Source organism: Python bivittatus, unplaced genomic scaffold, assembly GCF_059951505.1.
Source record: "Python bivittatus isolate LINGU-HERP-01145 unplaced genomic scaffold, Pbiv_v1 ctg000980_np1212, whole genome shotgun sequence".
NCBI classification, from domain to species: Eukaryota; Metazoa; Chordata; class Lepidosauria; order Squamata; family Pythonidae; genus Python; species Python bivittatus.
This window is the reverse complement of record NW_028277125.1, coordinates 5,561,355-5,584,242: the sequence shown is the minus strand read 5'-3', so window position 1 is coordinate 5,584,242 and position 22,888 is coordinate 5,561,355. Positions and strand designations below refer to the sequence as shown.

The 22,888-nt window shown below is 45.4% G+C and overlaps 1 protein-coding gene across 1 annotated transcript; it reads right to left on the bottom strand.

The window, feature by feature from the left end:
• Positions 1-214: 214 nt before the first annotated feature.
• LOC112543034 (cytochrome P450 2C15-like) lies at positions 215-21,385 on the bottom strand. The gene is made up of 9 exons (XM_088132213.1): positions 21,193-21,385; positions 19,953-20,113; positions 15,297-15,473; positions 14,456-14,597; positions 13,599-13,786; positions 12,909-13,050; positions 9,755-9,934; positions 738-796; positions 215-331 (listed from the first exon to the last, which is right to left on the bottom strand). The coding sequence occupies exons 1-9, from the start codon at positions 21,383-21,385 to the stop codon at positions 215-217; spliced, it is 1,359 nt and encodes a 452-aa protein (XP_087988339.1).
• Positions 21,386-22,888: the final 1,503 nt, after the last annotated feature.

Genomic DNA, 22,888 nt, shown 5'->3' with positions numbered 1-22,888 from the left:
ATTCCACCAGCCCGTCCCCTCTGCTATTGCTGTCAGAAGGAGGGGCATTTCTCTCGTGAATGCAGGACCCGCCAGGCGGATGCCCAGCGGATGGACGAACGGCGGGGGAGAAGTGGGAACCCTTTTCTTCCCCAGCAACAACCCATACCGTTTCCTCGTTCCCACACTCCGGCTCCACCTCCTCCTCTCCCTTCCCAACCTCGCTCATATCCTGTTATTCCTTCCACAGATTCTCCAGCGCAGTCCGGATTTTCTCCGCAATGACGGGATCTTGGGGACGCCCAAGAACCAAAGCCCTTGAGTGCACTCGCTTTACCTCTTCGGTCCGGACCTGGGGGGGAACCCTTTTTGTCTTTGACGGTGGATGGCCAACAGTATCACTGTTTGGTTGATACCGGGGCCACGGCATCCCTACTAACCCACCCTCCTTCTTCCTCCTCTCTTCTTTCTGATGTTTCTGACCATATTGTTGGGGTTGGGGGTAGGGTTATCCCCGTAAATGTTACCGATCCTCTAAAGGTTGAAGTGGGTCCCCTTACTATTGAACATGCTTTTACCATTTGTTCTGAATCTCCAGTTTCCCTTTTTGGTCGTGATTTACTCTGTAAGCTTGGAGCCACTATTAAATGCACTCCTAATGGGTTGATTTTGGACGTTCCCTTGACATATATGCATTGTCTTTTTTCCCTTTTTTCAGAAGCCTCAGACCCCCATAAGGTGCCCCCGGACTTGTGCACCCTCCCGGATTCATTATGGGGCTGGGAATCCTCGGATGTTGGGTTCCTGAAAAGTGCAGCTCCTGTTGTCATTCAGACTAAATCTGGACCACCACCGTGTCTGCCCCAATATAGTATTCCAACTGAAGCCATTGGACCCATTCAACTGCTTATTACCAGCTACCTTAGATAAGGGGTTTTGCGTCCTTGCACTTCCCCATGTAATACCCCCATTTTTCCTGTTCGTAAACCTAAACTAGACTCTGCAGGGAACCCCGTTTATCGCTTTGTGCACGACCTTCGTGCTGTCAATTCATACGTTATTCCACGGGCACCAGTTGTCCCGAACCCTGCTACCATCATAACTATGATTCCTGCCACAGCCACGTGTTTTACTGTCATTGATTTGTGTGTTGCTTTCTTTTCCATTCCAGTGCACCCTGAGTCGCAATACCTTTTTGCCTTCACCTGGAACTCCACTCAGTATACTTGGACTCGGCTACCCCAGGGATATACGGAGTCCCCTACCCTGTTTTCGCAAATTTTGAAAGCTGATTTAGCATCTATTGTTTTACCCTGCCAGTCCGTTCTTATCCAATATGTGGATGACTTACTGGTGGCATCGGACACGGTGGACTCTTGCCGTACGGATACTTATGCCCTCCTTGCGTCGCTGGCAGACCGTGGCCATAAGGCATCACCAACCAAACTTCAATATTTACAATCAGAAGTGAAATACTTGGGCTATATCATTGCCCCTGGTTCTCGCAGATTGGCCACTGAGCGTATCCAAGCTATTTTAAACATGAAACAGCCCGCAACTAAACGCCAGGTACGTGCTCTTTGTCAGGTTCGGTCAGCACGGGGCTCCAGGGAAGCACGGGGCTTCAGGGAAGCTCGCAGCCAGACCACGCGGAATCCACCGACGGTAGCTAGCGGGGAAAAGAGGAAATGAAAGCGCCGCTAATTAACGGGCCACCTGCGCCCAGCCAAACCGGAAAACCGCAGCGGAAGCTTTTAACTATAAACTGATAACGGCGCGAGCCAGCAATGAACGGGGCCGCAGGCAGCGAAACAAGATCGCAACGCAGCACAGAACCCGCGGGCTTGCACGTAACGGGGAGGAACCAACCCAGCCGGAGGGGGACTGGCAATCAAGGACAATAGACCCTGACCGATCCTGCCATCATGAACAATCAAGGGGGATTATTGGGGGCCCATAATCCGCAGCTGCAACGTGATCGCGGGGCGGGAAAAAAGCGCGGGAAGGGGGGAATATAACAAGTGATGCAATTGTACCAAGCCAGTCCTGGCTTTGCTTGTGACTACTACGTTACGCATGAGTAAACCTTCTTTGTGAACCACACGTGTCACGAGAGTTTCTCTGTCGAACGGGGCAAACCTTACACTCTTCTTGGGGTGTTGGGGTTTTGTCGCCCCTGGATCCCTTCTTTTGGGGAACTGACCCGTCCTTTGATCCTCCTCACTGTGAAGGAAGCCCCCACATCCGTTATCTGGACTCCCGACCTGGACGCTTTATTGATCAAAATTAAGCGGACCCTTTCCTCTGCGCCAGCCCTGGGTCTTCCGGACTATTCTAAAACTTTTTTCCTTTTCGTCCATGAGAATTGTGGGGTTGCTTCTGGTGTACTTTCTCAACTTTTGGGCCCAGCACACCGTCCGGTCGCCTATTATTCAGTCCAGCTGGATCCTGTTGCCCGCGGGGCGGTTCCCTGTCTGCGCGCTGTGGCTGCGGCTGTTGAGTTGGTAAAGCGCTCACGTGACTTGGTTTTGGGTCACCCTCTCGTTTTAAAGGTACCGCATGAGGTCGCTGCAATCCTCTTGAAGTCTCAAACACAGGCTTTCACTCATCAGCGCCTTGCTCAATATGAGGCTGAACTTTTTACCTCTAACCATATTTCTTTTGAAAGGTGCTCTACACTGAACCCTGCTACATTGTTACCTGAATCTGATGTTTCTTTACCCCTCCACGATTGCCTTCAGGTCATCCAGGACACTGAAAACCCTCGGTCTGACCTCACTGACCAGCCCCTCACGAACCCTGACTGCGAATATTTCACCGATGGTTCCTCCTTCCTCCACGAGGGCATCCGTGTTTCTGGAGCAGCAGTGGTTTCGTTGTATGACGTTATCTGGGCCTCTCCGCTTTCTCCCTCCCATAGTGCCCAGGCTGCGGAACTTATTGCCCTTACCGAGGTTTGTCGGGCTGCTTGCACCCTTCGTGTCAGTGTTTATACGGATTCAAGATATGCATTTGGAGTATGTCATGCCACAGGAGCCCTGTGGAAACAGCGGGGCTTCCTTACTTCTTCTGGCTCCCCCATTGCTCATGCTGCATTGGTGGCTTCGCTTTTGGAAGCCGTTATGCTCCCTAAAGCCCTCGCTGTGGTGCACTGCTCGGCACATCAACGAGACAACTCCCTGATCACCAAGGGAAATGCTTTCGCAGATGCTGCAGCTAAATGGGCCGCCCTGCAGCCTCTTCCCCTTTCCGTTGCAGCAACTAAGTTTCACCTTCAATCATCTGTTCCATATAATGATTTCATTGAAAGGGGGGAGGTGGAACAGTGGCAGGCAAAATATGAAGTGACCTTTTCTGATGGGTTTTGGAGGGTGCCAGATGGCAGACCCTTAGCCCCCAGACGACTACTACACCTCCTTTGCCAACAGGTCCACTCAAAGGGCCATTGTGGAACTCAGGCTATAGTGGACACTGTCAGAAGAGTATGGTACGCCCCAGGGGTGTACATGGAAGCCGAAAAGGTAGCACGGGCATGTCTCACATGTCAAGCCAACAATGCCTCTTCCAGACAAAGGATACACAAAGGAGGCAGACCCTGGGCTCAAAGACCCTTTGAGAATTTGCAGCTGGACTATATCCAGTTACCAAAAGCAAATGGTTTTGAATATATTCTTGTTTGCAGAGATCAGCTTACACACTGGGTTGAAGCCTTTCCCTGTCGGCGTGCGACCGCACTCGAAACCGCAAGACATCTCTTGAAAGATGTGGTACCTCGATATGGGATCCCCTCCATTTTGGATATGGATCGTGGCCAACATTTTGCAGCACACGTGATCACCCATATCTTGCAAGCTTTAGGCATCACACAGAACCTACATGTCCCTTATCATCCCCAATCTTCGGGGGGGGGGTGGAATGGGCTAACAGGGAACTTAAATCACTGTTAGGTAAATTGTGTCAGGAAACGCATTTAAAGTGGCCCCAGGTATTGCCTATTGCTTTGTTCCATTTGCGAATGTGACCTCGTAAGGATGTGGGATTGTCTCCCTTTGAGTTGCTTTTTGGCAGACCGCCTGATGTCTCAAAGGGTTTGGATCCCCGCTCTCTCCATTTAGAGAGGGGGGACTCTACGCTGTTTTCTTATCTTGTTTCTATGTGTAGGTTTCTCCGGTCTTTGTGGACACAGAGTGCCCTTCTCCAGACTTTACTGTTGGAGGAAACCCTTCATCCCTTTGAACCAGGCGATTGGGTGTGGATTCGTTCCTTTTCCAGGAAGACGCCACTGCAACCGAAGCTGGATGGTCCGTACCAGGTCCTTCTGACAACACAAACAGCCGTCCGGATTGCGGAGCGAAACACCTGGATCCATTGGACTCACGTCAAACCAGTAGTTCGAGATCACAGCCCTTCACCTCCACCGCCAGTGCTGCCCATCCGACTTGTTCGGGATCCGGATTCGGACACTTGGGGCTTGAAGGCATGTCTCGGCTTGTAGTATTGTGGATTCTCCTACTTGGAAGCTTCAATCAAGGTTTCCTGGCTGTTTCCGTATCCCCTTTTCCTTTTACTACTACCTGGGCTCCTCCAAATTCTCAGCGCATTCTTAACTCTGCGAATACTTTCTTACAGCTATGTAAGCAACAAGTACTGTCACAATACCAATGGCTTCCTGGATCCACGGGTGACTGTATGAGTTTTAACGGAATGGGTGATTGGATGTTCATCGGTTCTAAGCTTTATTTCTCTATTCCATGGGACCAGCCTCATTTTTACCTCCTATGGTCCACCCCACTGAATCTCACTTTTCAGACATTGACTGATGGCTTTTGGCGAACTATTCGCACCCGGAAACAGGCCACCTCATGGAACTTTCCTGAGGTGGGACGATTGCGTGGTGACTGTCTAATAGGTTTCAATTATAGTTTTTTCTATATTAATTTTATCCGTGCTCACTCTCTAGTGTTGGGAACTCCTTCCACTGTTATACTTTTGAGGGATCACCCCCACCAGATAATGGAAGCCCCCTTACGCCGTATTTATCATGTCACTATTAATGTTTCTGCCTACAATGTTTCTATTCATGAAACTGTTTGTCTCCCATGGGCTTTACCCATGTATACTTCTTGGTTTCGTGGTCGTTCCACTCGCTCAGTTTTGGACACAATAATGGGGGGAATTGGCGCGGGTGCTGGGGTTATCAACTCTATAGACATTGAAGCTCTTGAGAATAAAATAGCCTCCCTGGGGAAGCATATTCAAACTATGTCCCATCTCACAGAGCAACAGATTTTGCAAAGTGCTGATGTTCTTCACCAGGATATTCAAGTCACAATGGCTTACTTTAACTTTACTGCTTCTGCCCTCCAACTTTTTCATAATAGCCTGCTTAATTCTTAAGCCTTGCGACCCGATGTGCCATTATTCAATTAGGAAATCTGTTCCGTATGGATACAGATATCAGAGAATGGCAGCAAGGTGATAGCCACGCTTGGAGGCCTATTATTTTGGATGGTGATGTCAATTGGCAATGGATTAAAGTCGACCGTTTTAGGAGGGCCTACCCTTCCTTGTATTTCACTCTTACCGCGGTGGTAAAGGGTACTCTAGTAGAAGCATTTCAATTTCTTCCCCTCCCTTCCATTGTTAATCACCATCTATGGATCCCCACCTTTAATTCCAAATTAGCTACTGCAAACTCTTTTCTCATGACGGCTCAATGTGCCCAATGGGGTTTTCATAAATGGCTTTGTCCTGCATATATCACTCCTTTTGAACCTTGTGCCTATAATTTCAGTGCTGCCACCTGTGTTTGGACCCAGTTGGCCAGTGATGCCCCCCGTATCATCAATAATGGTAGGGGGTGTGTTTGTGTGGTCTCCATCATGGCTATTCGCTGGGAAGATGGTACGGTGTCTCATCCTCCTGTGCGACAGTGCCGCTGTAATGTTTCGTATGTGACCTCCTCTGGGGGACATTATACTGTAGTCCACTATTCTTCTAGGACACTGGGGTGGGAGGCCCCTGACTGGAATTTTTCATTGCCCCTTGGCTTTGATGTTTCCTCCCTAGCTCAACTTGCTTGGGAAAGTGATTGTGTGCAACAGAAATTGAAAGCTTTGAAACTTTCTGATAAAGGTCTTGTATTAAAATTACACCACGAAGGGGCTGAATTAGTACGTGTTGTACAGGAAATAGGTGTTCTGACTATTCATCATTGGTGGGATGTTTTCTCCGGCTGGAGTCCCACATTCTCCAATGTCTTGCACCTTGCCTTGCACCGAATTGTCATTTTGTTTTTTTTAACAGCCCTTCTGTTTATACTAATTGTCGTTTTGTATTTGAAAACTCGTATTTTATACTCTAAATTTTTTTCTATTCATAAGTCATGCTATCATTAATTAGTGTGCTATGGGAATATTCTTCCCAGGCACAGAGGGGGGATTGTTAGAAGGTTGGGGCATGTAGACATTTTTATATATTAAGACATTTAGATGTTTAAACATTTATCTTTATATATTGTATAATATGAAATAAAAGCAGGCCTAGCAAAATGCCAATATTCCCTTTCCTGTATGTATGGTTAACTGTATTTTAGATTATCAAAAGGTTGCATTCTTGAGGATGAATTAACACTTTTCAAAATCTCAAGGATGTGTTAATTGCTGACATGGTTTGCCTCTTCCTGACTGGAAAGGCAGCAACTCATGTAAGCAGATAAACTGTCTTGACCTGATAGTCTCTTCTTGTTCAGATGACCCCTCACAAAGAAAGATAAGCGGTCCTGACCTTGTTTCTTAGGGATGTATGTTTACATATGGCTGTTAACACTCAAGGTGATAGAAATTAGTTTACATACAGAAAGGAAGAACCTTATTTGGCATCAGAGAAAGGGGTCCTGGGTAAGGGGAGGAGTATGGATCAAGGTAACTGGCTTTGATTGGATCAGAAAGTCATGACATCTTAACGTGGGTTTGAATGTAACAGAAGGTATATAAGGTACTGTGGGGAGGGGGCCCAGTGCGGCCGCCCACCTAACTGCCTGCTGTCATTGCTTCTGCACTTGGGTGAAGAATAAATCTCCTAACTTCATGCAATTTGTCAGTGTCTTTACTCCTGGCTCAGAAACGGACTTGGTAAGATAACTTTTTCTTCCAACATTTGGCACCCCAGATGGGACTGGGCTAACCTGATGGGCTGGGTCCCTGGAGGATAACACGCCCTGCCGGCACCGGGCCATTTGCCCAGCGGGTTTGTGATTTTCCTGTGGGATTGCCCTGAAGGTAGTAAAGGGAACTTTGGTTTTGTGCCAACCAATTGCATGAATTTAGGACAACGTCACAGTGGGTGAGTACCCGAACAAATTTTTTTCTTTTTATATATATATATATAAGCCCAGCGTTTGTGTTTTTCTTCCAACAATTTCTTGATCCCAAAGTATGGGAAATACCTGAGAAATTCAACTGAAGTCATTTTGGACAAGGATGGTCAATTTGTCGCCCCAGAACTATTTCAGCTACTTACTTCAGGTAAACAGAGAAGGGGTCTATTGTCATATTGACTGTGCTGCTTTATGGAGGAAGTTTGTTTTAATTAGGAAAGTCATGTTTTATTTTCAAAGATAAAACGCATATTTATTCCACACAGCAAGATTTGGAGATCAATTGTGAGTCCCTAAATTATCTGTTTCTTACATAGAACCTGAAATCTTTCAACTTTCTATAACTTGGTTACTGAAAGTACAAAAATGTTTTGTGTTGCAAAAATAGGGTCATGACAAGGTTCATCAGTCATGCTAAATCACTGTTCACTGAATAAATCATACTGTACTTCGCTAACTTTTACAGCACACTAAACTGTAGAAGCATGATTTACAAACCACTCCTCATGTGGGTTAATACATTACACAGTAAGCTGGAATTTTACTTCTAACATTAGAGCCTAGTGCTGTATGAATTAGGCTTTAGCAATGCTATCTTAATGATCAAGCTATATAATAAATTATTGACAAGAGTTTGCTTTTCAATCAGCTGTGTGTCCAATTGAGCACTGAAGAATTGATGCCTTTGAGCTGTGGTGCTGGAGAAGACTCTTAAGAGTCCCCTGGACTGCTAGGAGGTCAAACCAGTCAATCTTAAAGGAAATCAACCCTGATTGCTCATTGGAAGGATTGATAATGAAGCTCAAGCTCAGATTCTTTGGCCACCTAATGCGAAGAGAGGACTCTTTGGAAAAGACCCTGATGCTGGGAAAGATTGAAGGCAAAAGGAGAAGAGGATGGCAGAGGATGAGATGGTTAGATAACATCACTGATGCAATGAGCATGAAACTGAGCAAACTCAGGGAGGCAGTGAAGAACAGGAAGGCCTGGCGTGATATGGTTCATGGGGTGACGAAGAGTCGGACATGACTTAACGACTGAACAACAACAACAATTAAGACATAATGGCTATATTTGAATGAAGTGTGAAGCTTGGTTAGTGTAAATGTGGGTTATTCATTTTAGTACGTCAGGTGAATTCAGGCAGTTGGTTTAGTTTCTACTTGAGTGTATTGTATGAAGCTAGACAAAATAGGTCAATTCAAGAACAAAGTTAATCATGTTGGGAGAATGAAGATGGTCTTCATATACAAAGAGAAAATGACTTATGATCTTGTGTCTCAGCCAGTTCTTGGAGCAGTGCCAGCTGAAATGATAAAAGAGGAGGCATGGAAGAGGGTTTTCAGATGGTCAGGAGGGCACTTTGGGAGTCTGTATCCTCAGATGCCTTCCGTTCTCAAGGTTATCACTATTTGTTTTCTCATGATTATATTACTATGATTTTTGTAATTATACTTCCCATTTCTTCTTTACAGGATAAGTTAGCAAGAATGGAACTCTATCTTCTTTACAGATCTGCTCAAGAATTCCTCTTCTAGCTCCCAGAAAGAGATCCCGCCCCCCGCAAAGAATCTAGAATTGGGTTGACAACATAGCCTCATTCTTATAAAATCTGTGCTGTTCCTCACCACAAGACATCATAAATCTCTAATTATCATTAGCAGTCTCTGATTTTACAATATATTTATGCCATTGTGAAGCTCAATCTTGGCTTGCTCAATTAAGTCTTAATTAGAAATTCATAGAACTTGAGTCAAATCTAAATACAGGTCTGTAAAATCAACAGAAGTATAAAACTTATTTAGAAAGGTAATATTTCATTCTGTGTAATAAAATGGAGAGAGATGAAAAAAAAAAACAGTTGGTGTCCAAGACTTTTTAGATCTCATTCAGTCTGGGGTCAATCCAATCCTGATTTCACTCAGGGAATCTACCACAGTTGCACTCCTGGTTTTAAAACCTTCCTTTTTTTAAAGCCCTCTTTTTTTAAAGCAGCCACATCTGTTCTGTATGAAAGGCCTGAGGAAAACACATGGGGTTTCATTGTTTGCTGTGCTGGGAGAATGTGAAGTCCATAAGAGATGTTTAAAAAAACAATGAAAAGAGATACTAAGAATAAATTGAAAGTATTTTGTTTTATTGCTATCCAAAAGGAAAGAAAGGTAAAACTTAACAAGCTTACTTAGCATATTGATCACACACAACCTCCAGTTCTTCTGTTGACCTTGTTAAAGAAGTTGTGTGAATCCAGCAGTAGGTTGAAGAAGTTTCTGTGTAGAGTAAATGGAGGCAGAACATCAGAATAAGTGAATGGGCATACAGGAAACATTTACCATACTGAATAAGTATACTGTAATTAGTTTTATGCTTGTCATGGTGTTTTTATAAGTTTTAGGCCTGTGTGGGGAACAGCACACAGTTTGTAAGGATGTGGATGCATGAGCAACTTTACAACAGGTGCTTGATTGAGTTCTTTCACTTCTTCAGGCACCTGGAAGCTGAAGGCCCTCAAGAGGCTGGTCAGAAAGATGAAGGTCTCAATTCTTGCCAGCTGCTCTCCCACACATACCCGCTGACCTGTAGATGAGACAAGGCATGCAGAAAGGGAATAACAATGTATTCTCTAGAGTATATCCTGATCAGTAAGTAAATCTGAAAAGACTTGTAAGAGCCCCAGAAGCTTTCCAAGTGGAATCTTAGTAACTTCCAGCAGACTCACGGTGTTTGCTCCCTTTTACTCAGTTTGTTGACACCCCACAGGGTGATGACTTGAACTCAGGTTGCACTAGTACATAATGTAACAGTACATCATTTCAAAGGCAAAGCTATACACCCCTGAAAAAATTGATCTGGCATGTTTTTCCAGAGATTGGCCTAAAAGAGGGAAGTCACTTTCTCAGCTCTCTGTCCACCAACTTATTCTATGCTGCATCAGGCTACAGCTGGAGTAGAGGAAGGTGGCATGGACATGATCTATAGGAATTCCTTTTCACTGACCAAACACATATTCTGACATTCTGCCAATGTGGTATATTTGCTTTCTACAGCTGCTTGTCTGGAGGAATGTGGAGATAACACTGCGAAACAGCTTTTCTTCCTGGCCTGATCAGAGTAATTGCTACTATGGCATTGGACTACCTTTGACTTCTTTTCCTCAGGGATTTAAATGTTCATACTCAGATTGTCAGTTGAGGAATGGCCCAGGATGTCATGTTTGACATGACTTCGGTGGATCTGCCCAAATACTCTTGGGCCCCAGATGGTGGGTTTGGCATTTTGTTTCTCTCTGAACAAGAACAAGCTTTACAAAACTCTTATTGCCATGGACAGATGCAGACTGCCATTCTGCAGGGATAAAGGGCCATTAAAAGAGTCTGGCCCAGGTATCTGATAGTTCTGGTTGGAGTACACTAAGGGAGATTTATGCCTTGCCTACTGTGGAGTCCTGGCTGATTTGTATAATATGGAGGTGGCCCAGGCAGTTACAACCCCTTGGTTTATGATGATAGATCATTTTCAAATATGTCAGGTGATCAAGAAAGAAAACCCAAGTTGCATTTGAGTGAAACTGGACCCATTTCAACTGGGGCTTTACCCAGTCTATGCTAGTGAATCTGTTTTACTTATCTTGGCAAATGAGCCATGCCAGAAATTGGATGGGGGGAGGGCTAATTCTCTCTATCCTCTACCCTCTTCGCTCCCTACCACCCAGCTCCAAGGAAATAACCAGTATCCTTGAATGTTGCTTCATCTTGATAAACAGTTGGCTGAAGGAAAAGAAGCTGACAAAAATGGAGGTACAATTGATTAGGAGAAAGCTGGACTTGGGGACTGAGGTGGAATTTATTCTGGACGGGACTAAACTCTCCCAGAAAGAGCAGGTTTGGAGTTTGGGAGTGCTTGTTAACCTCCAGGTGTAACTCGATTTATACGTCATAGTTACTGCAATATAGAAGTGCTTTTCTGCTGCTAAGCAAGGTAGAAAGTCAGCTGGATTTCTAGCTCTCTCTACTTACAAGCCCTTCAGCTGCCTTTTAGTTGCTTGGGGAAATGGTTGTCAGAGTTTGGGGCTAGGCAAGTAGTTGTTTTGGTGTGTGTCTATGGGAAGACAGAAGACCCAAACAGTGGAGAGGGAAAGGCAGTTAAATGCCTCCTGCAGGGATGCTTGCAAAGCTTGGTGACAAGAAATGCTGATGGCATAGAACTAGTGGGAGGACTAGAGCCATCATTAAGACATGGAGGAATTGGGAAGGCTGAAAGTGTATTTGAGACTTGTGTGTGTGTGTTGCCCATAGTCCATGTTGGAAGCTATCAGAACCCAGTTTGAAAACCCCAACTTGGATTTGCACAAGTAGTTTCCAAGATCACAGAAAGTTCTGCAGTGCCAGAACCCAGCTAACTAGAATCCTGTGTGGATTCTAGGCTATGGAATAAATTCCCAAGCAGGGATGTTTTTCAGTTTTTGCATGCATGGCAATAGGTGTCCATCACCTCCTATAGAAGTGCCATCTCTACAGTCTGTCATTTACTGTGCTTCTCCTTTTTTGTTGGGGAGTTTTTCTCATCAGGAGCCATATTCCAGAAGGTGAGGTTGGAGGAATGGCAAACGAGTGAATGAGTTTTAGATTCTCACTATAGTGGGAGGAAAAATGCTGGCGGCGCCTTGCAAAAAGGAGTCGGGAGCAGTTGCCGGTAAGCGCGAAAAACCGTGCGCGCCCGAAAAGGGCGCGAAGCAACGGAAACACCGCCTCCTGCGCTCGCCAGCTGGGCTCTGCCCTAGGAAGGAGGCTCTGGCAAACCACTTCCGAAAAACAGTTGCCTTGAAAACTGCAAGGACTCGTCCAAGCAGTCACTGCAGGGTCAGCAATGACTGAGCGCAGAAAAAAAAAAATAGCGGCCCAATTCCATCCTGTTGTAGCTGGGTTAGCTATGGGGGACTGGAAGGAGGGGATATTACGATGCAGGAGCACGTGGAAGGGGAAACGGGATGTGATGGGATTTCTGGAATTGTGCAGGACGGAAGATAGCAAGAGTCATCAGTTTTCATCTTTATCCTGGTTGAAGCGTTGCCTTTTATGCCTTTGCTACCTTCACCATCAATAGAGGAGGATTCACTGGTGTACCTGCAGTACCAGACAAGACTGGAAAGACTGTGGGTGAGAAAAATTATGGTTCTAGATGCATTCATTAAAATGGCAGAGCTTAATGCATCTAAAACCATAACTCTGTGCTCCAGATGTATCACTAAGAAGCTGCAATTAGGTCAGTGTTCCTTGGATGTAGCTCAACGTTCTCTCCCAGGCACAAAAGAGAATAGCACAATCTTGTACATGTCTTACAAAGCTCTACTGTGTAAGACTGCAACGTAAATATAACTCGTATTCCTTTGTACTTGGAAGTTTACTGCCTAAAGGGAACTTTAGACTCTCTTAGTTTGGAAACTAGAAGGAATGAGGATTCCTTGGTTTTATTTTCAGACCACGATGACCTCAGAACCCGTCAGAGGTGGTGCTTCTGGGAATGTATAAGTTATAAGGACTCATGGATTTACCTATTCCAAATGTCAGAAACTCTTCCCGGGTGATGAACTTGCCATCCTTGTCTAAAAAGTGATTGGGGTTGAATTCTTCAGGTGTCTCCCATTGTTCAGGATCAAGAAGAACAGAGCGCAGGTCTGTGATGATAAAAGTCCCCTGTAAAAGACAGAGATGGCTAAACAGAGCAGTTTCATAAGGTAAAAAGGAAAAACATTCAAAGCACAATTGATGAAACATTTGCTCATAGCTTGCCTTTATGGACCCCCATTTGTTCATTCCCAAAGCAGTTTCTCACAGCAGTGGCTGCTCAAAAGCTTGGCTTCCTTTCTCCCCTTCCTTCCATTAAAATGAAGGGCTGGGTCCATATTACTTTATCACTCCAGGTTGCCCCAAGAAGGGGACATATCAGTGAAGAAACATGGTCACTCATGACTACAATTCTGAACTTAAGTTCAGCCCTTAATTTCTTATCATCTTCCTAGAATAAACATAAATCTTTTAGTGCTCTAGCTTTAAAATATGATAGGTGTTTGGATTTAAACCTGTAACTTCCCACCCCACTCCCAAAGTATGCTATTCTTGCCCATTTGATTTTGGGCAACTAAACTGGCAGTTCCTGAGCAGATAGCATCTGTCCAAGTGGCCCCTGGTGATTTTCTGTCCACGTTGGACTCCTGGAATGGAGCCTGAACAAGTTTCTCTACCTTTGGGATGTGGTAACCCCTCATCTTCACATCCTTTGTACTTTGCCTGGGAACCCCAAATAGCAAGACATATTTTATACGCTGCATTTCATGAAGCACAGCATTGGTGTAGGGCAGCTTCTTGTGATCTTGATAGGAAATTGATCCTGAGAAGCCAAACACATCTTCAATCTCCTTCTGGACTTTCTCTAGAAAAAAAAATGATGGAAATAAACGCTTTGTTCTCAATATTGTCTTTCACTTCAATTCCCAGTTTTAATCCTCAGTAGTACTTTAAAGTGTAGAATAGCCTTTAGAGCAGTAAATGTAATGTCATCCTTATTTTGTTTTTAATGGACTGCAGATATTAAATGTGTTTCATGGGCTCTGATTTGATCCAGTCCAAACTGGTTCAGAATATTGATGTAAATTGTTGATTTAGTTCAAAGATTCCACTGAATTTCCGTTAGAAAAGTCAGTCTCCAGAATTCAGTCCCAACTATTTTGGAAATCTGATTCAATTAAAAAAATCAAAAATCTTCTGCATACAATTTAGGCTGAAAAGAAAGTCCAAATCTGAAAATATTGGTAGATTTCTGAATTTAAAGTGCGTTAAATGTTCATTTTCAGTTTTTAGTACATTGCTCAATATTTTATTGAGGACATCAAAGAAAGTTCTCTGTATGTACATTCTTTGCTTTCTTTAATCCTGCTATCCTCATGTTCCTCATGATACGTTCAAGAATCCACATAGGAAAATTATCATGAAGAATCAGTTTATCATTCAACAGCCATTAATAGTTTAAGGAATTTCAAATAATTCCTGTGTGTTTTAGAACTGGAGAGTCACCATGTTCCCCTGCCCATATTTCTCTCACCTTGGATCTGGGGATGATTTGCCAAGAGGAGCAGTGCCCACATCAGAGTAGCAAAGGTTGTGTCTGTTCCAGCACCAAAAAAATCAAAAACACACTGAGCCAGGTTCTCTTCGTTGTAGGTCGAGTTGGGGTCATTCCTCCTCTGATGTTTAAAATGGGAAATGAAAATCACAATGAATTCTAGGCATCTTTCCTGTGGTTATTATTGCTTCTGTGACGCAAGTCATGAGAATAACTATATTCCTGATAGATATATAGGACAACAAATGCATTAGAGTAATAATTAGAGTGGTATATTCAGAGTCAGTAAGACACTGTCTTAAAGTAGACGAGATCAAAGAGATGTAGAGGTTCAGCTTTAGAGGTAAGCATTATGCATGTTGATGCAATGAGCAGCTTGTTCTTCAGCCAGGTTGTTGTAGAAGCTGATGATGTTTACCAGTGGTCTACAGCTTCTAATTTGAGATATTAATCCTGGATCTTATTTGGAGGTACCCCAGTGACCATAGTAGCAGTAAACTACTATTTAAATTGTATGGATTTTCTCCTCGTACAGGGCACCTGGGGGATGCACTGATCATCTCTTATGAACCATCTGGCAGTTGGTTGAAGAAGTCTCACTTGCCATTTGCAAGCTGAAAAACAAGCAAGGAATTGGCCTGAATGTCATCCCAGCTGAAATATGGAAGCTACCTGAATCACAGGGAGCAGAATGGCTTACAAGAGTGTTCCAAAACATTGTAGAAGAAAATAAACTTACCACATCAATACAACAATCTCAATCTAGAAAGGCAAAAGTGATGTATCTGACTGCGTGTATTGAACTACAAGAAAGCCATACCTTTTCCATCTGAAGAAGATAGTGGTCAATGAAATCTTGCGGCTCATGCAGAGAGTGGAATTCCTTGTGTTTCTCTATTTCCTGCTTTGCAAAGGAAAGGATCAACTCTGCAGAAGCCATGGCCTCCTTGTGAGGCCCTGGGAGGTAGTTCATTAACCGTGGAAACAAATCATATAACTAATAGAAAAGGAAGAGCAAAAATTCTTGACTGATTGATTTCCCAGCAAAGTAATAAAAGATTCTCACCAGCTCACAGTAACAGACAGCACTTAGTAGTCAAACACAAATATTATAATCAAACACAAATATTAAAACATGGCAACAATACATGGTGTCACACTCCAAAAGCCGCCCAGAAAAACTCTGTTTCCCACATGGGTTGGATTTTCACATTCTTCTAGTTTCTGGTCTAGAATGCTTGAGTTGGCATGTCAGGATAATCTTTGGGATCAAAAATGGGCATCCCCAATCAAAGAGATTGAGATGCCCCAACCCTGTTAGGGTTTCACAAGGCACTGAAGACCTGACTGTTTCCAAAAAGATATTGGGTCAGGTGAGTAGATGAACTCTGTCATCATTGATGGTCAGTGAGGTCATTGTTATCCTTTGGTGTTGGGGGTTATGGCTGGTGGGTTTGTGTGTTTTAATCTTTTAAGCCACCCAGAGACGTTTGTGTGAGATGTGGGGGCTATATAAATCATAGAAATAGATGAGACGGGGGGAGGGGGAGAGGGAGAGAGGAAGAGAGAGATTCATTTCAGAGGTGTACTGATTCCCTGTTCCAGGTATGATTGGACAGATAGCAGATTCAAACTCTTGGTCAACTACATGAAAGCAGAATTCTCTATTTCGCACTGTAATCCAAGCAGGTTTTTCTTCACCCTTCCCATCCCTCCACCACTGTTGAATGCTACAATCATTGCTGGGGATGAAGCCTGTCTCAGACAGCTCAGCATTGCTTGTATAAGGTGCTTTGCACAACATAAACATGTGACTTTCCACAACAAGGTGAAGAGGAGATATGATGGACCTCTGTGAGGTGCTCCATATTCTAGAATCCAGAAAAAAGAGTGACCTTCAGGGGGCAATTTGGCAAGGGTGTCACTGTCATATTCCAGGACTAGACTTGATCAACAGATCCCTGGAGAGTAGGGCTGGTTTATGGGTTGACTGAAAGAGACACAGTATGGATTCATGGAGAAGAGGACTACTTAGTGCTATTCCAAGTTACTATGTGGAGTGATAGTCCCAATACAGACCCACCTAGAGTTGTGTGAGTGGAAAGGAAAGGCAGTTTGTGAGTACCTAAATATCTAGTTAAAAAAATGGACAGAACTTGGACCTAGTATATGTTGACTTCAGCCAAGTGTTTGACCAAGTTTCAGATGAGATCCTAATGGAGAAATATGGGTTGGATATTGGTACAGAGCTGACTGAGATGACATTCTTACATACAGGTAGAAAAAAGTCGCCCTCCCGCTAAAAGTCCTGCTAAAAACACGCTGCAGCGGAAAACCCCCTAAACCCAGCATGCCGCTTGCGTGGACCGCGGAGCGCCAGGAGGCATTTGGGGACTTGAAACGATGGTTCACGGTGGAGCCGATCCTGTGCCACGCCGACCCAGCCTGGCAATTCATCATCCAAGTGGAGGAATCGGACGCGGCAACGGGGGCAGTCCTGTTGCAGCCCGGCCCGGAGGGACCCCTCCACACATGTGCCTATGCCTCCCGCAAATTCACCAAGATGGAAAGAAGATGGATGGTGTGGGAGAAAGAGGCATTTGCAGTCAAATGGGCCCTAGCCACCTGGAGGGAGCAGCCCAGCTGTTCAAGGTATGGACAGACCACAAGAACCTCGAAGCCCAGAAAACCCCACAGAGGCTATCTCCAAAACAGGCACGCTGGTCCCAGTACATCGGGAGGTTTGATTTTGTCCTCAAACATATTCCCGGGAAGAGGAACTTTCTAGCAGATGGGCTATCCTGTATGCCCCAGCACGCCAGCCTGTGATAGGAGATTGTGGACTGCATCATTCCCACTGGCAGACTGTCTGCAAAACCTGTTTCCCGGAGTCAAGCCAAGAAAGAGGTAAGGCACACAGACCCTGAGCTAAAGCGGGGTTCTTCGGAAGCGGCGGAGCGAGACACCTGGCTCAGAGAGAACCGGGACGCACTAATGAACCAGGGGGACTTGTGCTGTGAAGGGAAAGTATACATGCCCGAGGAATGCCAGCGGGGGGTAATGGAGAGAGCCCATGACAGCTGGAGCACGGGGCACTACTGCTTCATGAAGACTCCTCACTTGCTCCAGCGGCAGTTCTGGTGGCCGATGCTCCGGAAGGATGTGGAAGTGTACACGGGGGGCTCCCCAGTTTGCGTGATGGCTACAAGAAGCAAGGGCAGCCCCAGGGACTGTTCCAGCCAGTGGCGAACCCTGATGGCCCGTGGCAGGAGATCGCCATGGATTTCATCATGAAGCTGCCGGAGAGCAAGGGCAAAACAGCCATTTGGGTTGTGACCGACTTGTTCTCCAAGCAAGCACACTTTGTGGCTTGCCGGCAAGTCCCCATGGCAGAGAGGCTGGCACGGCTGTTCGTGCAGCACATCTACCAGCTGCACGGCGTGCCCCAACAGATCGTCAGCGATCGAGGCAGAAACTTCATCACGCAATTTTGTCGGGAGTTCCTGAAACGGGTTGGAATGCAGCAAGCCCTCTCCTCCATGGCGCATCCGCAGACGGACGGAGCCACAGAGTGCCTTAACGGGGGGCTAGAACAATACCTACGGTGCTACATGGGGCATCAGCAGGATGACTGGGCAGAGATACTACCATTCACGGAAGTAGCCTACAACAACGCCATCCACAAAAGCACCAGTTTCTCCCTGTTCAAGGTGGTGACCGGGCGAGACTTCATCCGCATGCCAGAATTGTCCCAACCGGCATCCCGAATAGACTCCCTGAACACTTGGTTCACCCAGATAGACGCCACGAGGCAAGCAGCGCCTATGGCGCTGCAAGGAGCCAAAGCAGACTATAAACAGCATGATGACTGCGAGAGGCTACCCGAGTGGCAGTGGAAGGTGGGGGACCAAGTGTACCTATCAACGAAGAACTTAAAAATGCACCAAGCATTGAGGAAGCTCAGCCCAAGGTTCGTGGGCCATTCCCCATCGCAGAAATAGTCAACCCGGTGACTGTCAGGCTAATGCTCCCCAAAGCCCTCGGGAAGATTCACCCGGTATTTCACTGCAGCTTATTGAAGCCGCACCAACCGGGCAATAGCTGGCACAAGGCAGAGCCACCCCTGGCACCCATCATGATCGGCGGGGAGCAGCACTTCGAAGTAAAACAAATCTTGGACACGAGGAGACATAAAGGACAGATCCAACTGCTGGTGCAGTGGAAGCATTTCCCAAAGTCCCACAGCGAATGGGTAAGCAGAGCCCACATGAAAGCACCAAAGTTAGTGTGGGACATTTACAACCAGCACCCTGGGAAGCCAAAGTGTGGGGGGGTCTGTTTTCAGGGGGCAGTATGTCAGGTTCAGTCAGCACGGCACTGCTAGGAAACCCGGCCAGCCGCGCTGAGCCAATTCTATCGCCCACTCGCAAGCCAGGGAAAAAGAGGAAGTGAGAGCCGTGGCTGATTAATGGGCCACTTAACAAGGAAACCTCAGAGTGGATGTTTTGATTCCACTCTGATGAGTGGCGCGCGCCGAGACAAAGGGCAAAGATGCGAGCCGCAGAAAGGCAATCACCGCACGATCGAGAAAACCCCGGCTTTGCGCACAGCTGAAAGGACCCCGAGGAAACAAGACCATGCCGGAGGGGCAGAGCCATCAAGGGACAATGGGACACTGGCTGAACCTGCCATCTGGACCATTAAGGGGGATTATGGGGGTATCGACAAGCCGCAACATGTACCTTGACGACGGGGTGAAGTCCTGGCTTTGATTGTTGCGTTACGCTTGAGTAAACCTCTTTGTGCTACACACGTGGCACAGGAGTTTCTCTTGACGAATGGGGCATTCCTTACAGGAAGAAGGAGCTATGTTTAACCTGGAGAAAGAAGGACTTGCAAGGGAACAGGATCACTGCCCTCATGTATTTGAAGGAGTGTCACATAGAAGAGAAGCAGGACATTTCAGAGTTGTTCCAGAAGACAGGACAGAAACAATAGGTGTATATTAAAAGGAAGCAAATGTTGGTTGGGTGTCAGGAAAAATGGTGAGAACCTTTCAATGATGGACTACCTGAAGTAGTGCTGGACCATCTTTTGCTAGAGGTGTGTAAATATGGGGTAGATGGCTGTCTGCTGGTGATACTGAAATGATGGATTCTTGCACTGGGGAGAGCCACTGAGTTCTAATCCTCACTCAGGCACTAAGTCAAGTGGGTGACCTTGGGTCAGTCCCTCTCTCTCAGCCCTAGGAAGAGGGCAATTCCAAAACATCTTGCCAGGAAAACTGCAGAGACTTGTCCGGGCAGTCCCAAGGAGTCAAGACTGACACAAAGGTACACACACATACTGGGGAGAGGAATACCCTAGATGATTTCCAAGCTTCCTCCATGCCTTGCATTCTATGATTCCATGAAAGTACTGCTGGAAACATAGGTTTTGGGGAATGTTTGTCTCTTTTGTTGAAAATATGACTCACTATATGGAAATAGTGAGCAGTGAATTTCACAAGAATGTTCAGGGCTTCAACTAGCTTCTGGAAATTTTCATCTTCAGGAGCAAACTGATGTCCAAAACTCAAAGCACATATGACATTAGAAACTGAATTTAGTACTGGAAATGAAGGGTCAAATGGCTCTCCTGGAAATGAAGATATTTTATAATTAATTCAGCCTCTCCTGTTCACCTGTTAATAGTAAAGAACAGGACTTCTAAGGAGATGAGGGAAGAGAATTGGGAACTCTATCAATTTTTTTAAAAGGTAAAACTCCAATCAAATACAACTTTTTTCATTTGAAACTAGGCAACCCGTGACCCACTGGGTCATTGTTTCAGAGATATTTCCTTAGCTAAACAGAGAAACAGAATGACCAATGGCAGAAAAGTAGTGGGACTCTCAGGAACTTGCAACTTGCTGCCAGATTCCCCTTTGACTTTGCTTGTGGGAAGCTGCAGGGAGTAGCAGAAATCTCCCTCCCTCCCTTCCTGCCTTCCTCCCTTTCCACATATAACATAGGCTTGCACCATTTGCCCTCCCGTCATAACCCTCAGGAGTGCCCTGGTGAAGCCTCCTGCTTTTTCTTCTCTTTACCTGACCAAATAAACTGCCTGCCCCTTTGCCTGAGGAGATGGAACAAAGGGAGCAAGGGACTGTAGGAAAACTGCCCCTCTAGTCCACGTTTTGGTCTGTACCCAAGGCCCCCCTCCTTAGAGTTAGGAAGAGGCGTCTCTTGCTGAAACCCAGCATCCCCCAGTGCCCCCACCAGCAGGCATCTAACTCATTCCCTTGTCCTTTCCTCACCACCAACTGCTATTAAGAGATTTCAGATTTCTCCCTCATTTCCAAAGCAGCCAATTGCTGCTTGCCTGTTGGGCCCTGCTGCCAGCCGATTGGGCGCAGGGGACAGAGAGAGGCAGGAAAGAGGTTGGGGATACACTCATGACAATCACGTGACCTGGGCTGACAATGGCGGTGCAGCACCACAGAAGTGCTGAGGCGGCCACAAATTTCCTCAATTTGAATCAAAGGGGAGTTGTCCATCCTGGATTTTGGATGCATTCTGTAAGTTTGACGTACCTTGGTTCAGAAATTGTTGCCCTATGATGCACCATTTTGCCCATTTGAAGCTTACAGACATGAGAGTTTTAGTAGGATATAGAGTGTAAAAGACTTCTGCAGAGAGGGACTTGAGCCACTGTCATTACCCCAAATTTCATACCTCTTGTTTGGGTGAAGACCTCTACCAGCTTCTGAGCTCCCTCTTCTATTTGATGCTCAATGCTTTTTTTCCCCAGGCCCAGCTTCCGCAGAGCAGTGATGCCGATGTGTCGCTGCTGTTTCCAGGTGTGGCCATTTGAGAAAATAATTCCTGAGGGTATCAGCAGATAGTGAAAAATTATTAGTGATAACATTCATCTTAAAATACGGTTAGGTCTAGGTTTTGCTAAACGGTCTCTCTGGATTTCAGGTGGGAATACCAAACCCTTGGGACACATTGCAAGTTTGTAAGATTCTGGCCATGTGATTTTATTTAAAGATATTTATTCATTTTGGGAGTCACATGGACACTGGGAGACATATGTGGCATGGTGACCACAGCTGCAGTGCTTGCCAACCTCTATCTTATATGATGGACATCAAAAGCTTCTGAGACAATGTAATCATTCATGTACAAGAACATATGTCACAGGCATCATACGCATTTTATATTTTTCATTTTCTTGTGTGGCAGAATGACCTGTACTCTTGTTGACCTGCCCAGAGCAGCCCAAGGTCCTACTTGCAGTGCTGCCACTAAGATCCATTTGGTTGGCAGCCACAAGAGGCAGGATCTTCTCAGTGGAGGCAGATTCCCTGAGCGACTCCCTCCCACAAGATTGAAATGAACCAGTAAAATAGGCAAATGGCTTTTTTACTTACCAAGTTTAATCAAGTTACTATTGCATTTTTTTGGTCAATTATTACATAGATATTTTAAATTGGTTTTATTGGCCTGAGTGCAAATTACTTTGCAGGTGAGCCAGCAATAAATGAACAAACAATGAACCAAAGTTATAAGAAAAGTATGTATTAGTATATTGTGAGCCAGATGCTACAGCCTTTACCTGATCTATTTAAGCATGTGGTATAAAAAACAAGCAAGAGTTATGAAAAAAATCAAGCTTCAAATTAGGGAGCTAGAGAACTATGAGGGATGTGGTGGCGCAGCGGCTTAATGACGCTGAAAGTTGCTGGCCAGAAATGGTCGACGCTTCAGCGGTTCGAGTCCAGCGTTCGCATTAAAAACAGGGTGAGCTCCTGTTTCCTCCCCCGTTCCTGTCAATCCAACAGATCGAAAACTCACGTGAGTAGAGAAATGGGTACTCTCACTCCGGTGGGAGGAAAAATGCTGGCGGCGCCTTGCAAAAAAAAGGAGTTGGGAGCAGTTGCCGGTAAAGCATGAAAAACCATGCACGCCCGAAAAGGGTGTGAAGCAACGGAAACCCACCTCCTGCCCTCGCTAACTGGGCTCTGCTCTAGGAAGGAGGCTCTGGCAAACCACTTCCGAAAAACAATTGCCTTGAAAACTGCAAGGACTCGTCCAAGCAGTCACTGCAGGGTCAGCAATGACTGAGCGCAGGCAAAAAAAAAAAAAAAGAGAGAGAGAACTACAGTCTCTCAAAGAGAAGCGCAAGACAGATGCGTACAAAACAATTGAACAAACTTAGTAATAACAAGAAAGGAATATCAGTTTTATTATGTATGAACAAATTAAGTAAATGTCTAAACAAATGTATGACATTGTTGATAGTCCTAGTGAAATTGATAAATGTTCAGAATTTTATAACAAAAACAAGACTCAAAACAATCTTGTGGACATTAGACCATGTGTGGCTTATCTTCAGGATGGAACGTTTGAGTTCAAGAGTCAGAGA